Source organism: Serinus canaria, chromosome 6 (assembly GCF_022539315.1).
Source record: "Serinus canaria isolate serCan28SL12 chromosome 6, serCan2020, whole genome shotgun sequence".
Lineage (NCBI taxonomy): Eukaryota > Metazoa > Chordata > Aves > Passeriformes > Fringillidae > Serinus > Serinus canaria.
In genome coordinates, this window is record NC_066320.1 from 14,536,387 (window position 1) to 14,553,051 (window position 16,665).

Here is a 16,665-nt window from a genome sequence, read left to right on the forward strand (position 1 = left end):
ATCTTCTATAATTCTGAGAGTTTGTTTAAACAGACAAGCACACCCAGTAATACCTAGCTCTTTTTACTTCTGCAGTTTGAAAGTAAAAACTGCACATATCACATTAAATAAAACACAAAAATAATTAAGATGGGAGTCCAAAGTTTATTGTTTAAGGGTCATTTAATTTATTTTTTTTAAACAAAGATTCCTCTGAATGCCATTGTTGACAATACTAGTTTGACAATTTGCCAAATGCTGGAAGAGACATTTTCCTCACAGCTTATATGATTTCCTCTGTTAAAAGGGAAGATGACCTTAGAAGAATTAGTTCTTGCAATGTTCCAGAAGCTTAATTTAAAACATTTGTCATTTTAGCAAGGAGCCTTAAAATCTTCCTTCACCATCACCCAATAAAAACAGAACAGCCCTGGCTGTTACCCCCATGGCTCCCCCAAGAAATAAGCTGCAGTAGCAATTTTGTTTGACAAACCCAAGTGCCACACAAAGTGATCTTGGTCTGTATGCTGCAAAAGCAGCTTTACCAGAGGACACCTCAATAAAAATCCACTCCCTGGTTTATGCATTCATCTATGTCCTGCTTTCAGGAAGGACTGTGACAGAATAGTAGGAGCATTAAATCTCAATTAAAAAAATTTTTATTCACCAGTTCAGTCCTATCAAGTTCCCTGCAACTTCTTCACAAATTTCTTTAGATGTCTATCCTGAAAAAATAAAATTAAGTATTTGCTTTAATTCTACAGTGACAACAGTCTCTACATTGCACAGCCACATCTAGAATCTATCTCAAAATAGAATTTACCAGTACTTTCCACACATCCTGCATCTTAAAGTAAAACTGACCTAGATATCATGACTAGGAACAAAGAATCAAGTTGAGCTAGAAGCAAGCCAAAGTTAAACCAAATTTATGCTAACTCCTTGCTGGCACAGATGACATATATTTCAGTCCAGACTGAAAAAATACAACATGGGCAGAGAGAAATAAAGAAAGAATTTTTAATTCAGGTTCCATACTGAGGGGTCTTACTCACACAAGACAACATAAGGAGAATGATAACTGAAATGTATGAAATCCAGTTGTGAATCCTATACCTTTCAGGGTTCATTCCTTGGACAAGGCTTGTCCACTGAAGGCCTAGAAAGGAGGCCCTTTATCCCACACTGATTCAGAGACCAGTTTATCTCAGTGGCTTCAGAAGTGGCAAGGGCTCCAAGTACTTTCCAAGTTCAGTTTTCCTTTTGTGAAACCAGTCATCAGAGCCCAGTTACATGAAAAGTTTTTGGAGAATCTCTGGCAGGAAAGAGAAGCAAAACAGGACTTGGCTGTTTACCTTTGTTCTTATCAGTCACAGGATTTTGATTGCAACCCGCACTGCTATTACAAATACTGTCAAGATCCAGTTGTTGGTTTTTCCTTCAATCTCACTCAGCTCTTTTAGAAATACAGGTGTTAGAGTGAATATTTATCATGCCCTAACACCTAGTTGCCATAATCCATGTGGTAAATCAGTCAAAATAGGATTGTGTACATCCTGGCATAGCAGCCTAGCACCAAACTTAGTCAGACACAAGTCAAACAGCTTAGGGGTACACCAAGAAATTACTTTGTCTCATCTGAACTTACAAGTCACTCAAAAATTATTATATACAACCAGCTTCCAGTAAAGACAGGACTTTTGCAAACTCTGAACAGAAAAGTCAAGCAATGTCAAAGAGTTTTTAGAAAAATCAAAGTGAACAGGTTTACAGGTAACCCCCCCCCACACACACACAATCTCATCCTTCTCACTTAATACACCCGAAAAAGTGAGTCTTAAGCTACAACTATTTTTTTTTAAACACAAACTTCTGTTTTTCCTTCAAGGGCTCTCAGAAGCCTTTAAAAAAGCAAATTTCCAATCTCTTCATCATTCTACTCATATTGCTTTGAATTATAAATGGGATTGATATGTCACTTGCAATCAGTGAGTTTACCACTGGTTTAAGAAGCTTTAGAGTTGTCTACTTCTCTGTAGGTGAACAGCCCTATATAATTAGAGATGGAAAGAAGTCCAAAGAAATGTGCAGCTAAATTCTCCTCCTGCTTTTAGTTTACACCAAATGAACAATGCACATATCCCAGCAGTGAGCCAGGCCCAACACTAAAGAGACTGGTGAATCAGAGCCTATCCCCTTGTCCTTTCAGCCAGCATGGAAGCTGTGTCCTGACTCCTGGTCTTCTCATTATTGCCCTGCAGACTGCATTCCATCCATAGCAGGGTACAATTCCAAAGTCATCTGGCAAGCAAATTAGAACACACCAGCCATCTGGTCCTCAGCAGCAGCAAACTGACCAGTCTTCATTGATGATTAAGAAAAATTTAACTGGCTTAAGGCTAAGGAAATCCTGCTGTCCACATAAAATACAGAACTATGAAACAACCATATGGAAAATAGAAAGCAATATCATTTGGATACCAAAAGATTCTTCTTGCTGCTAGTACCTACTAACTCTGTTACCAGTACAGAGCTGAGGCCCGGATGGTTTAGCTAATTATAGGATTAACTTCACAGAAGTTAAGTAAACACATACTGATTATGTGATCTATTTAACAGAACTATTATAATTTGGAAATTAGTTCCTTTATGAAATGAAGAGTTTCTTTTTCTAAACCAGAACTTCAAATTAAAATTACTTTAGGACATTATAACTCTACTTCAGTTAAATAACATAATACATGTAAGTAATCTCTAACCCTTGGGCATTTAGAAAACTCACCAGGAAAAATAAGATACAGCAACTGCAGTCTAGAAATGAGATTGAAAGCTGCAAACAGCTACCTTTACAAGAAAATCTAAAGACAACACCATATACCAAACAGCACTGCAGACTCCAAAAGCCCTTCCAGTTCATTTCCATGTACTCACATCTGTGGTAAACAATTTCAGAGCACCTCTTGATATAAATCCTGCTGTAATAAATCCTGTATACACATATTAGGACTGTACTAAAAGATAACATGATATTGGACCTAAGTTCTCATTATTCAGATGCTTGTCTGAAAAACAAGAAACCAAAGAACATTATTCTGTTGGTAGATTTACCCCATCTTTGACAATATGCTAATATCGGCATCTTGGTGGATGAGGATCTCCATCATGCCCCAGTAACTCAGATGTATGCTGTCCTCCCAGCACTTCAAGTGTTAAGTCAAGTAGAAGCATCCAGAAAGTTATAAAGCTTATAAATTATGGCATAGAAGCAAGCCTTATCAGTGCCAAGTCTTTTACTAAGGGATGACATAACCAATAAGATTAGTGTAATCCAATTCCTAGTTGTCACTGATTCTATTGAGAATTTTTTAGCATTTAATTCATTCTATAGACCTAACATCTTTCATAACAATTATTATTTTCCATGCATCTAGAGTAGAATTTACACTTAGCTGGCTGTAAAAGTACAGCCAGCATTCAGCTGTTAAAACTTATTGCCACCCAAATGACTGCTGAAGCCACCCTACTTTAAAGCAATGTTTTGGACTAATATTAATATACATCACATTTTATTTCTCTACGTTCACCCAACTAAAACATTACAAAAGCATTACTCCTGCCCTTGCAGTCCCTACTGGAAAGCCCAGCTCACACAATACTGAAATCTGTGACAATTCTCTATACCAGTGGATTTGTCTGGCCTTGCCATTGTAGGCAGTGCATTGTGCACATGCTTGACAGGACAAACTTCATCAGTAGCAGCTTCATGTTAGAGCTATACTCAATTCTCTTTTGAAACCATGAGAGAAAATTAGATAATACAAGCAAGCAGCTTGAAGGTTACAGTCCAGTGCCACATAAATATGTTGGCTAAAACTGCTTCTTCAGTCAAGTTCCCATGATTACCAAAGCTGGTCAAAGCCTGGGTTCACCTCTGGCATACAAAAGGAATAAACCTAGTCACTGTTAGTTCAGAAGTTGTAGAGAAGCAAAGCCTCTATAAACAGATCTTAAATATTTAAATTTGACATCTAATTGAAAAAGACATTAGAAAGTTCAACTTCTTCAAAACAACAGCTTTTTTTTCTTCTTTACTGAAATTTGTTAGCAACTTTTAGAACTCCATCTTGCCAGGCACTCTACAAACACACAGTATCGTCCATTTCACATCCAACTGTAAACCATAAACTGTGTCACATTACAAGAGGGTTAACAAATCAACCCCACAATAGGGAAAATATTTTAAAGGGCTACCCATTACTAACTGTTAAAATCCTCTTACAAGTTTAACAGACATTAATGAAAAAGTCTTTAAATCTTGGTGAAATAAATATATTAGAGATGAAGTTTCTGTCCTAGCTACTAGACAGGAGCTACAATCATCACAGATGTCAAGCTGGGAAGAAGAGGAAAAAAATTAAAATCAGATCAACAAAAAGATACATTCCTGTCTTCCTGCTGCACAAGTAGTAGGCTGGGCTCAGATGGTCTGACAGCTCAAGTGCCACTGGAATCTAGTCTGAGAGCTAAGGAATGCAGGTTTTGCCAGCATCACTGAGGAGAAATTAAAGAAATGCCATGATACTATGTTTTTTTTTTACTCAGAAAAACTGGAAGCCTAAGTGAAACCTACCTAAAATTTATTGAGGCTCCCATTCACCATGCTTTGACTTTCTTGAGGAAAAGGGAGAATTTTATAGGTGTGGCAAAGACTCAAAGACTACTTCACTTGCTACAGTTAAGCTAGTGATTTGGCAATTACTAGGCCTTCACAATCCATTTTTTTGTCATTGCATCAGGGCAAGCTAAATATAAAGTGACCTTTTTGCTACTACTCTGTAGTTCGAGAGAAACCCCATTCATTTGTCTCTGCTATTCAGCACAACTATTGTACTGCAAAAGCTGCAAAGACAGCTATGCTGGTGAAAGTGATTATGACTGTAGTCCAACCACTAGTCAGTTTAATTTGTTAGCTCACCTAAAAACCTGTAAGGGTTATGCAGTGATCTGAAAAAGCAGTACTTGGAAGAAAACTTCTTATGAAGTGTAAAAACAGAAGCTTTTGAAGACTTAGCTGAAGGGCGAACAGACACCTGTATACACACTCAAAGGCTGAAATGTGAAGCACCTTTTATGATTTATCTTGACCAAAGTTACAAAAACCCCTATGATTTTAATAACAAACAGGCACACTAAAACAAGTTAAACTTCCAGTAACTTTCATCCAGGTGCTTCAGAATACTGAAAGGAAAAAACTAGACAAATCAGAGCTTGAGCTTCAGCACTGACTTTAGCCTCTTCAGAGACCTAACTGGAAAAATCACATAGAATACAGTCCTAAAAAGAGAAATTCTGGAGAGCTGGATCATCCTGATGAGCAGGAAGTGAAGTACACGCGGCAGGACGCCTGCCTGAATGAACAGTGCTCCTGCTGGAGGAGCAGAGACATTAGCTGAGCATGCAGGGATGGGGTCCATCCCAAAGTGTATCTAGAGCTGAACCTAGTGAAGGGCATGAAAGACAAAAAACGCTTGTGTAAATACAGCAGCAAAATAAGGACTAGGTAAAACATGGGCCCACTGTGGGATAGGTGTGGATATCTGACCAAAACACAAAAGATTACATACTCAGACTTATTTACCTCTGTCTTTTCTGAGAATCTCTGCCTTCAGCAATCCCAGGTCCCTAAATAACCTGAGAGCTTGGCACAAGGAAAACTTACGTTTGCTATTCTGTGGGCGTAACCATTGATTTAAAATGCTATGCAACATTATTACAGCAGGTCTCTTCATAAGTATCCTAGGCCAACACCAACAGAAACAGCTTGTTTCTTTCTGCATTCTTCACTGGAGAAACCCAACGTGAATCATCAGTTTCCTACCCTACTCATGAAGTCAAAACACTGGGAAACTGTTCCAACACTTGTTTTTTTCAGTGAGAGAAAGGGTTAGCTATCATCCTCAACTAAGAGTCAACAAGCTGACAGTTTTAGAAACTCTGGAATGTCTTTGATAATGAAGAGGTTTTTGGTTTTTGCCTTTGTCCCCCTTCATTCGCCACTACTGTTATCCATTATTTATGCTGTAAATAGATCTCCTGAGGCATCAGAACAATGCTGACTTCTGAATAGGAGATATGTTACAAAGTGAGTTGTTCAATATATTTTGACACAAATGTTTGGTTCTAGTCTCAGGATATGGACAAGTACAAGTCATACCTCAGTACACTTTAATTATTAGGCAAAGTAAGCAAAGGAAAGGTTTGTCCCCTCTATTGATTCTCTAGTCAGTCATTCATATCCTCACAGATGCACTAGGGCCTGATTTACTCCAGGGGCAAACAAGACCTACTTCCAAGTACTATGCATGTAGGGTCATGCCCCCATTCTACCCCCTCCCAGTCCAGTTCTGAGCTGCTGGGATGCTCAGCTTGTGTTTGGAAGAGATCCTTATTGGTGAGATAACTGCAACTGAAAAGAAGATCCAGCCTTCATTTGATCATTTCATCTCCCCATGCAGCAAGTCATCTTGTATCCACAAACCATTTCCAGAAATGAAGGTAGCTGCAATATTCATTCATCTGGTCTATTTCCAGATGATTCAACACAAGTTGTTACTCTAGACTCCAATTACAGGACAATATTTAGAGTTAATTCTCTCTCACCTCGTCATAAAAATTAAGGAAAAATTTACACATCTAAACATTACAATTAATGTAATGGATAAAATTTAACAGTAATACAGTTACCAAAAAAGGACACTTCACTGTTCAAATTCAATAACAGCAATACTCTCATGGCTGTGTTTAAAGATAAATGTCAGGAAGGCTATCAATTTGCAAAAATCAAGAACTGTGGCTGCAGTGCAGTTCAGTATCAAGAACTGCTTCTCAGCATTTGACTAAGCAAGTAATAGAATATAATTAGTGGCACTAAAGGAAAAAAATACTACATTGCAATAATTGCAAATTACTGTGCTCTCAAGGTACATATTTCTGACCCATGTTTTGTTTGGTTAATTTTTTATTAACCTCTAAAAGGAATTCCACATCTACAGTCCAATATCACTATGTGGAGAAAAGCATCTTGTTGTTTCGAAGTACAAAGCAAAACTACATCATTTTCTAAAGTTACAAGACATCAGGAAGAAAAAATTGCTAAAAAACACTGGTCCTTAACATGGGTTTAACTCTTCCCACATTGATGCATTTGACTTATGCAGAAAAAAGCATTTAATAAGTGTTTTAAAGGAGTGGTATTCACCAGATTTTTGGCATATGGAACTTTTTAGTCCAACTGCCACTTAAAGACTATCCATTCCACAATAACAGTCTCAGGTTTTATGTCCAAAAAAGCAAGCTGCATATGAGGAGACATTTAACAATCTCTATGTACATTTAAAGGAAGAGAGAACAAAAGATTGCTTTTAAAGCTGATGGAGGAGACTGGAATAAATTAAGTATCCAAACACAATAACAGAACAAAGATTATTCCATTCAAATCAGAAACTAATTAATCACTTATGTAAAGATGATTCCTAACAGATAAAAGCAAGAAAGATGTTTATGATGTGCTTTTGTTATTACAAAGTTGCTTTCTGTCCAATTAATCACTCTTCTCCCAGCCCCTCCCATGCACACACCCTAATGGGGTTCATCCACTTTCTCAGAGCATATGGCCACAGTTCCCAGAATGGTAAATGATCCCTGAAAAAATTTCTGTACACTGAAGAAGGATGTTCTAGTTAAAAAAAAAAGGAGGAAATTATTATTATTTGTAAAACACTAATCACAGTTTTCCACTACCTAAGACCTAGAAAGCTGTAGTGAAAAGACATTCTTTCATGAGATCTTCAAGCTTATTCTAGTGCTCATTCACTTGTCGCTAATTTTGAGTTCTTTAGAGTTCAGATTATCTCCTCTTTTGACCATTTCTTTCAGCTTCAAAACATAACTTAATAAACTGGAAATGGGTAGGCACAGATCATACATATCCCAGGAAAAGTTACAAACATCAAAGAAAAATGCAAAAACCACAACCTCCTTGAGAGTCATCTTTTGTGCTGTGTAGAAATTCTGCAAGGAAAAATGCTTATCTTTTTCCTTTCTTCCCCATCCTTTTCCAAGATATATAAACATATTGCAAACTCATTTTTCCCCTTAAAAAAGAGAAACACTAAGCTGCTCACAACAGCTCACTCTCTCTTTGTAGCCTGAGTTACAGGCAAGTCAGCTATGCCAAAAGAAAACTTAGGATGATAAAGCTGTTTTACCATCCACTCTCCTCAACAGTCAGACCATTTCTCCTCATGCCAGGTGTTACCTATGTATTTGACTTTTGCTGCTGGAATCATAACAAGGATTTCAAGGCAGGCTGCATTCTTCACAAATTCATTTGAACAGGTGATTTCCAAGCTGGTGGTTTGCAGGTATCAGTAGGCAATTTACAGCCTGTCCAGGGAAGATGGACAGCCCTTTCCAAATGGCCCTCCAGCCCCAGGCAACTTCTCACCTGTCAGAGGCCCATGGAAGCAGACAGAACATGCCAGTGCCTTCAGGTGATTGCTGCTACTTCCTCTGCTGAGACAGGACAGCTGCTATAGCTACAGTAAATGCAACACTCCCACAGTTAACTCTTTTGTTTAGTTTAAACTTTATGTCTCTGCCAAAGTACTGGTATTATGTTCCATCTGTTTTAAGAGCTATCTGGGTACTTTTTGTTGTGCCTAGATGTGGTGGGCTTCAGCTGGTGTAGTTTAAGGAGATGGACCTCACAACTTTAGGAAGCCACAAAAACCTTTAATACACATGACTTTGACCCAGCAGTACAGGGTCCTGTTCCAATCAAGGACAATCTCCAGTCAAGCTTAGTATTACTCTAGACTGTTTTTATTTACATTTTAAAATAGTACTTGGCCCAGACCTACTTAAAGGAAACAGCTGATAAACCCTATGAGACAGAAGATTTATAATCTAAGAGACCCTTCCTGATGATTAGCCTGACCTAGTCAAGCCTGACCTTGCTAGTCACAGTTAGTAACTGAGATACAGAAAGGTGTCAGTAGTGTTTCAGAAGCCTCCAAATCTCAGTAGGTAAATAAAGTCACATCACAGCATCCAACAATAACATCTTCTTGATAAATGTGGTCATCACCAATTTAATAGTGAGTAAAGCAATTTTTTCCTATTAAAAATAATATAATAGAAACTGGAAGCATATAGACACTTGTGAGGTGTCCATATAAAAGGACAACACAGAGGATGGAATGGCAGAAGTTGCATCATCAAATAGACAAGCACTGTGTTTCTTCAAAGCAGATCTCTGTTCTGAAACATCTCAGTCACTTGTTACCATTAGTGTCTTAAATTTTCCATTATGAGCATTTCATAGGAGTATCACTTTGCTCATATGCCCCAAGCTCTATGAAAATGAAGAACATGAAAACAGGGTAAGTCTCAAGCAACTGGTCTCAGATAAAGCAGGTCTTTTAGGCCATTGACCTTGTTCAACAGCCGAGACTCTGAAAAACCAACACCTCCTTGAGCTGCTGAGCCTGCTCCAATATTTTAAATTGTTTGCTTCCCAAGTCCCTTCTACTACCTTAATTTTCATGCAGAGAATTACAACCCAATCTGCCAAACTCAGCAGCTTCACCCATGGTATTGTTGGCATTTGGCAGAGCAACAGCAACACTGCTCTGAGGCAGCTCTGTCTGAAACAGCAGAGAGAAGTGACCAGAGCTATGGTCAGTACTGACAGAATGCCAGAATCCAAACAAAGCACTATGGAGCTTACAACATCAGGGTAGAATTTGCTTTCTCTGTTTGGCAATAATATAACACTGATCTAAACATAAATGCTTTTAAATTCACTACTACCAAGTAGCATTTTTTTTTCCTCCTCCATGAAATAAAACCATATATATAATGTGTGTGATTGGTTCACCATTTCTGCATTATCATCAGCCACCCTTGATAAAAATCCCCGTTTTTAAAATAGGCTAAAAGTCTGGTGAAGAGGAAAAATAAAAAAAAACAACCAAGAAAACAAAAAAATTAGGCAGGGGTAAAAAAACCTGTAACAACTAGAAAATCACCACATGATTTATTTCCTCTCTGGGAAGTTTGACTAGTTAAAACTCAATTTCATTTCGCTGTCCTATAAGCTAATAGGACATTTAGGAAGCTCAAAATTATTCCATACCTATTAGGCAGCCTTGACTATTATCACCAGCACTACTTCTGCTGACTTACAGTGTCACATCTTTTAGATAAAAGAAATACTAACTGCCAACCTTGCTTCCCGTAAGAGACACACATCCACTACAAATACAAGCAAATAAAACAAAGATTTTCAGTTAAAAGAAGGACATTGATAGTCTTGGGGTATCTGAAGCCTTCCCTCAAATTCCTGGCTCCAGTCAAAAGTTGATTCCTGTGTAATAAAGCTTCTGATGTTACCTCCACATTATATTTTTGCACAGGCACCAAGGACTCCACCCCACAGTTAGGAAATTTCATCAAAATGCTTCAGACCAATTTGAGAATTATTGTGCAAAAGCTATTCCCAAAATAATTAAGATACAGTAGAAGCAAACTGTCACATATTGGAAACATAATATCAAGTCTTTGGTATTTTACTACAGCAATGACTAACTTGTAAAAGATTTAGTTATTTCATTAACTTCAATAATGACTTGGACTATCTCTTCTCCAGGATTACTTTACAATTAGGTCCTGACAAGGCAGTATCTCTAGGATAGGTCCATTTGAGCATGCAAACTTTACAGTAAAAAAGGCATGTAATTTAAGATGGCTTCAGGCAAACCTTGAAATACAGCATAACCATTAATGACAGGAAATACAGAAATGCATGCCAAAGGAAAAGTTCTCTTATAGAGGTCTCTAGTCAGTGTATTGAGGAGGAGGACTCCCTTTTGACTGACCTAACAGTCCTAATATAAGACTCTCATATCTATGAACTTCTATTCCATCTTGAACAGTGTATTGCGCTACCTCCGTCTCATGAATGTTCAAGTTGTTGCACACAGGTCCCTCCTTATAGCCATATAGTCATTTCCTAGCTCATTTCCCCTCACAGTACATCTTCCAGGCCTTCAACAAGAATGGGTCTCAAAACTTCAAGCACTGCTACCAGCAATTACACACAGACATGATAGTTCGATCAATTAAATATTGCATTTTCCAAACTGCAGAATCCTGACTTGAGGCTAGATAGCTAGAGAGCAATGCTGCTGTATATGAAAATTTATCACTAAAAACTCCCTCAGTACTTTTCTTTAGGTACCTTGTGATACTCACACTACACTAAGAACCCTAAGCAGACAGCAAGCAACACCACGAGCCAGCAGCCACATTACTCTCTTGGTTGCACTGATAACTCCATCTTTGCTGTCACCTGGGAAGCCACCAGAAGGCTCATAATTCGAGAACCTGTCCGCACAAATCTCCTGCTCCTGTGAAACTGCTGTTTCATAAATCACCCCTACACTTCAGAGCTATGCACTGAAAATAGAGCTCCAGATAGGAAACAGAACTTTAATTCTGCACTTCTCCTAATACAGACAAAGCTGTGTTCTAACAGATGATCAGGGCATCTTCCTGGTAACTACCACCTCAGATTACACCACTTTTATTTGCCCTTTGTGAATAAAAATAATTCAACAGAAAAAAAATAATTCAACAGTCTTTCTTTTTATCACAGGAGCAGGCAAGAAGAGAAAAATAGAGGCTTCCAAAACAGTCCAAAATGAAAGAAGATCTAGCATTAGCAAGCTGCAGAAGGAAACTAAATCTGTTTCTGTATTTCTCTAATAAATGAAATTTTATCAGATCAAGTTTCTTTTGAGAGAAAGGTGGGGTGAAGAAAAAAAAGAGTCACACAAACCAGTGTTACAGGGTTAGCTCAGAGAAGCAAAGCATTATTCCAATGTCTTCCTTTCAAGGAAAAGTATTTCATACACACAGGCTTCGCACCCTTACAGCCAAAACACCTATTACATCAGTGAACTGCATCAGAACAACTGTTCTTCATAGAGAGATGAGTGTCTGCTGTAGTCAGCAAGAAACAAAAGTATTCTAGATAGTCTGCAATATTTATAGTCATGGCGACCAAGAGACCTAGTTACACTGTAGTAAACTGCAAAACCTCCAAGTGGCAAGTTATTCTAGCAGCAGCGAGTAGTACAGGCCAAAACATGATTAACACATCACATACATTAGTCATCTTGACAGCTTCTTATGCCCACAAGTCTCATGATTTCAGTGCACTCAACCATTGGCTAACAGTGACACAGTATTTTAACTTGCATAGCTATTCATTTTAAGGCAAAGTTTACTGGCAAGAGGTATTTCTTGCTAGGAATTACTTCAGAATTTAACAGCATTCAAAATGAGCAAGGAACACGTGATGTTCAAAAACGTACTCAGTATTTGTAAACAAGCTTAACAAAGGTGCAAGGTAAGTATTACCAGGTAATTCTTAATGCAGTAGAAGAGTAGGTAATGGCACAGTGCTTTCCATATCAAGGAAAGTATTTCTGCCTTACAACAGTATGTTATTCTTTTGTTTATTATAAAAGTGCTAATAGGACTGAAACATTTCAAATGTATTAGTCACTTGCACTTCTCATACTGCAGTGTCCATACTGCAAGTACTCAGATCTTAAAGAGACAAGCTATGCATAACAGCTTTCAAGAAGTCGAAAGAGTCAGGCCAAATTTCCGTCACCTTTAGCTTACCACAAGCAAACAGTAACTCACACTCGAGGCTAAGTAACAAGAACAATTTACAGCTCCAGACTTTGCCTGGAAGCCACAGGTCTGTCCCGCCTCAACTTCTGCACTGATAAGGAATGGCCAGCCCTCACCGATTTAAAAATGAAACCCAAATGCCTGGGAGGTTTGGGCTTTATTATCGGTTGGGTTTGGGATTTTTTGGATAGGCTCACGCCAAGTTAAGTATTTTGCCATTTATAGTGCATACACTTAAAATAGGAGTTTCCTAGGCAGCAAAGAACCACGCAGCGTATCAGAGCCATCTGTGAAGCGTTTCGGGGCGGGTATGAACCGCAGCAACTACAGCGCTCCACTGCACTTTAATGTGATGCCGCTCCTCAGGTGGGCAAAGGCTTCATAACTCCAAGACGGCGAGCAACTCGCTGCTGGGACAACTCACTGCTCCACTGCACGGCTCTCACGGCTCCTTCGCCGGCCGGAGCGGGAACAAACGAAGGCGGCTTCCAGGCGGGAGCCACAGAGGTCCAGACAGCCTTCCAACTTAACCCCTTCCTGGGCCCCAGCACCGCGCCCAGCCGGTCCTCAAGGGGCGGGGGCCGGGACACCTGTCCGCGACAGCCCGGGGCGGGCGGGCGCCGCCGGACTCCCAAGTTGGCCGCGGCGGCCAAAGTCGCTCCCAGGAGAAGGCGCGGAGGAGGCGGGCCAGCCGCCGCTACTCACCCGCACCAGGTTGCTGACAGCGGCCTGCACGGCCGACACGGGGGCGGTGAGGTCCGGGATGGCCTTTCCGTCCACCTCCCCCTCCTCGTGCATGATGACCAGGTGGGAGATCTGCTGGGCCACCGGCTCCAGGATGCTCTCGATGGTGCGCGTGTGGAAGACGGGCATGGCGGCGGCAGGGTGGGGGGGGCCGGGGCCCGAACTCAGCACAAACTCCTGGCAAACTCTGTCCCTGCGGGCTGGCGCCCCACAGAGAAAGACGCGGCCTCCGCGCGAAGAAGAAAAGGAGAAAGATTATGAAATCAAAAGCCCACCCCTCGCTCCCCTCGCCCCGGAGCGGAGTGCGGCGCACTGAGAAGCGCTGCCGGCTCAGTCTCGTGGAGGCGGGACTCGAACTCGCTGCCCTCCTGCCACCCGCTGGCAGCGCCCACCAACACTGGCGCCGCTCCTCAACCAGGCGGCGGCTTTTCAAGCGCCACAACCCGCCCCGCCCGCGGCTCCCGCCCCTGGCCGCCTTGCCCAATGGCCGAGACGGGGCCGCCGCTCCCAGTGGCGCAACGCCGCGTCTATCAACATTCCAGAGCCTCCTTCCCCCTCCACTCCCCGCCTTTCCCGCACCACCCGCCTTCCCAACCAAGCTTGGTTGCGCGGGCGCTGGTTTCCCAGCGTCGAGATGACGTCAGACATTCTGGTGTCCATATAAGGAGACGATCATTGCTGGGGCGCCGGGATCGCGGGGGGCGAGGGCCGTGGGATTCCTGCGTCACGCCCTCCGCCGGAGCGAGTTCGCTCCGTTGGGCTGAGGCGGAGCGTGACCGCCTGGCCGGGCGCGTGGAGCTGGGCATGGCTGGGACGGTGCTGCCCGAGTGGAGGTAGCGCTCCTGGCCAGACCCGTTGTCCTCAGGCTCCCTGGGGAGCGCCGCTTCGTGCGGGGTGTGCGTTCTCTCCGCAGCCGATCCTGCGCGGCCCGCCCTGGGCGCGGCCCCAAACGCTTCCGCCCACACTGAGGAAAAGTGGCAAGAGGCTGTGGGCGCCGCTTCTCCACCGCGCTCCGCTTCTGGTGGGGAGGGCTGTCCCTGCCGTCCCCCTCCCCGCGCACCGCCCTTCAGGGGCTGAGCGGACACGGCGGGACAGCGCTGAGGCGGCGGCGGCCCTGCGGGGCGGCACGTACCGGGAGCGTGAACTTAGGCTCGGGTTTACCGCTATGACTGGTGGTAACAGCGGGAGCTTGTTTAAATACACTTAGGTGAGCGGTGTGGTGTCGAGAGATGTACAAACCAGAGAGGAACATAAATCCCTAGTTTCCCGTAGCGCCGGTGGGAGCGTGGCTGCCCGTCCCAGCAAGGCTCGGGGTGAGCCCGTACGAGCGCTGCCTGCCTTCCGGCATGTCCCGGGCACGGTCTCTTGTGGCACTGGCATTACTCTGAGGTAATAAAATAAAACGTCAGTAAGGAGTAACGCTCTACAGTTCTTACTTTCTTTGATAAACGAGCACAGGTTCAAGTTTGGGAAGTTATTGCTGGCTTGTAGGTGTTTTTATCATTGTGCTGCTATTTTAAGCTATAAATCAATGTCCTTGTCAGCCTAGGTTGCACTCTGAAGTGGTCCAGAGCAAACAATGTGTTTTCTGTGCAGTGTTTGGACACAGCCACTCCTACCAGAAGACACAGGGACGTATAGAAAAAGCAGTTAAATCAGCAAGGCTGGTGTGAGCTCAAGGATCTCTTTGTAACATGTACCAGCATTGTCACTGTTGGAGCTACTGGGACAACTACAAGTTGTAGGCCTAAAAAGCTATAAAAAAACAGGTTTTGTGCAGGGATAGGACATCTTAGCAACACCTTTTCAGTTTTCTTTTTATTTTGGTTTGCTTACTGTTCTCTTTTTAGTATGATGGAAATTGTATTTCTCTGGGTGTGTTTGTTGAATCTCCAGTAGTAGAAATCATAGTAGTAACTTCCTTGTTGTACAAGCCCACTTGATTTGGAAAGAGGTATACCTGTAGGCTCGATAACAGATAATCAAATGATGCTATTGGCATGGAAAATGTAATTACAGTATCAGTCTTTCAGCAGTAATGCGTGTTTCAAGTTACTGGAACTGTGCATTGTAAGAGTAGCTTATATTGTTTGCTATTGGCTGTATATCAGGTGCTATTTTTGGCATACGTGTGCCTAACAGTACCTCTTTCACGTACTGTGGATCAGTAATAACAAGAATAGCTAAAAATCCTTCTGGACAGCAGTGTGCAGGATCTGGAAATTGCAAAAAGCAATTAGTCCATGTCTAATAATCTGCTAAATTCTGTTTTATGGAAGTACGCCAACTTAATAAACCCCACATATTTAATAATTTGTGGGACTGGCACATAAGGGAACCTCTTTGATTAAAAATAATTGCTTTAGATTTAGGATTGTGTGTACTGACTTATGGCTGAAATAGGCATGTTTATGCATATGACTTTCAGGAAAAAGTGTTATCTGATCATTATAAAAGGCTGATCTGGTAGCTCTAATAGGTATAGTTACTACAGGCAAATTAAAATACAGAACAGATGGAAATTTTTGATGACCTCCTGGAACTTTTCCTGCCTACAGGACCAAAACCTGTACTCGTATTTGGGATGTGTTGGTATTAAGAGTTTGCTTCACTATTTCACTTATATTGGTGTAATTTTTGCCCACACAAAATAGAAATTTTATTCCTTGCATTATGTGACTGTACTGCATGTCCATCACTGAAATTTCCTCCATGCTGTTGGTGTGGCTGCCTAATTTTTGAAACCACATCCAGCAGAATTCCATGCAATTAACAGCAATATATGTAACATTGCTTTTCTGGTTGTTGGCGTTTTTTTCTCTTTCGAAGTACAAAATTTACAAAGTTTTTTCTTTCCTTTGCAGTATTCTCAGCTGTCACATTGATGTCATATTCATAACAGCTTTGAGGCAGGTATTTTTTTCAAAAAGTTCTATTTCTTAATGTGATGTTGTTTCCTCAGGTTCTACATTAATCATTAATTCATTGGGTCCTAGCAGATTTTTAGAAAGTAATGATAGATTTGATATTTTCTGTTTGTAAAGCCCAGGATGAAAACATGGGATTTCTTTTGCCCTCTTCCCATATGGTATTGCATATCAAACAAAACAAACAAAGAGATGCAAAATCTCCTTTCCACACACACAAATTGATAGTGTTATTAAGAAGTAGTAT

General features: G+C 41.2%; 1 protein-coding gene across 5 annotated transcripts in view; it reads right to left on the reverse strand.

Annotated features, from left to right (window-relative positions):
* Positions 1–13,762, reverse strand: part of VCL (vinculin) — a 52,897-nt gene extending 39,135 nt beyond the window's left edge. For 4 of the 5 annotated variants that reach the window (XM_009087463.4, XM_018910945.3, XM_018910942.3 and 1 more), the window contains exon 1: positions 13,453–13,762. In XM_009087463.4, the coding sequence (XP_009085711.1) occupies positions 13,453–13,620 (168 nt within the window). In that variant the 5' untranslated portion in view covers positions 13,621–13,762. Of the gene's footprint in view, positions 1–1,095; positions 1,119–13,452 lie in introns of those variants that run through there. The other variant, XM_050976264.1, reaches the window with a different exon arrangement.
* Between the last annotated feature and the right edge of the window lie 2,903 nt (positions 13,763–16,665).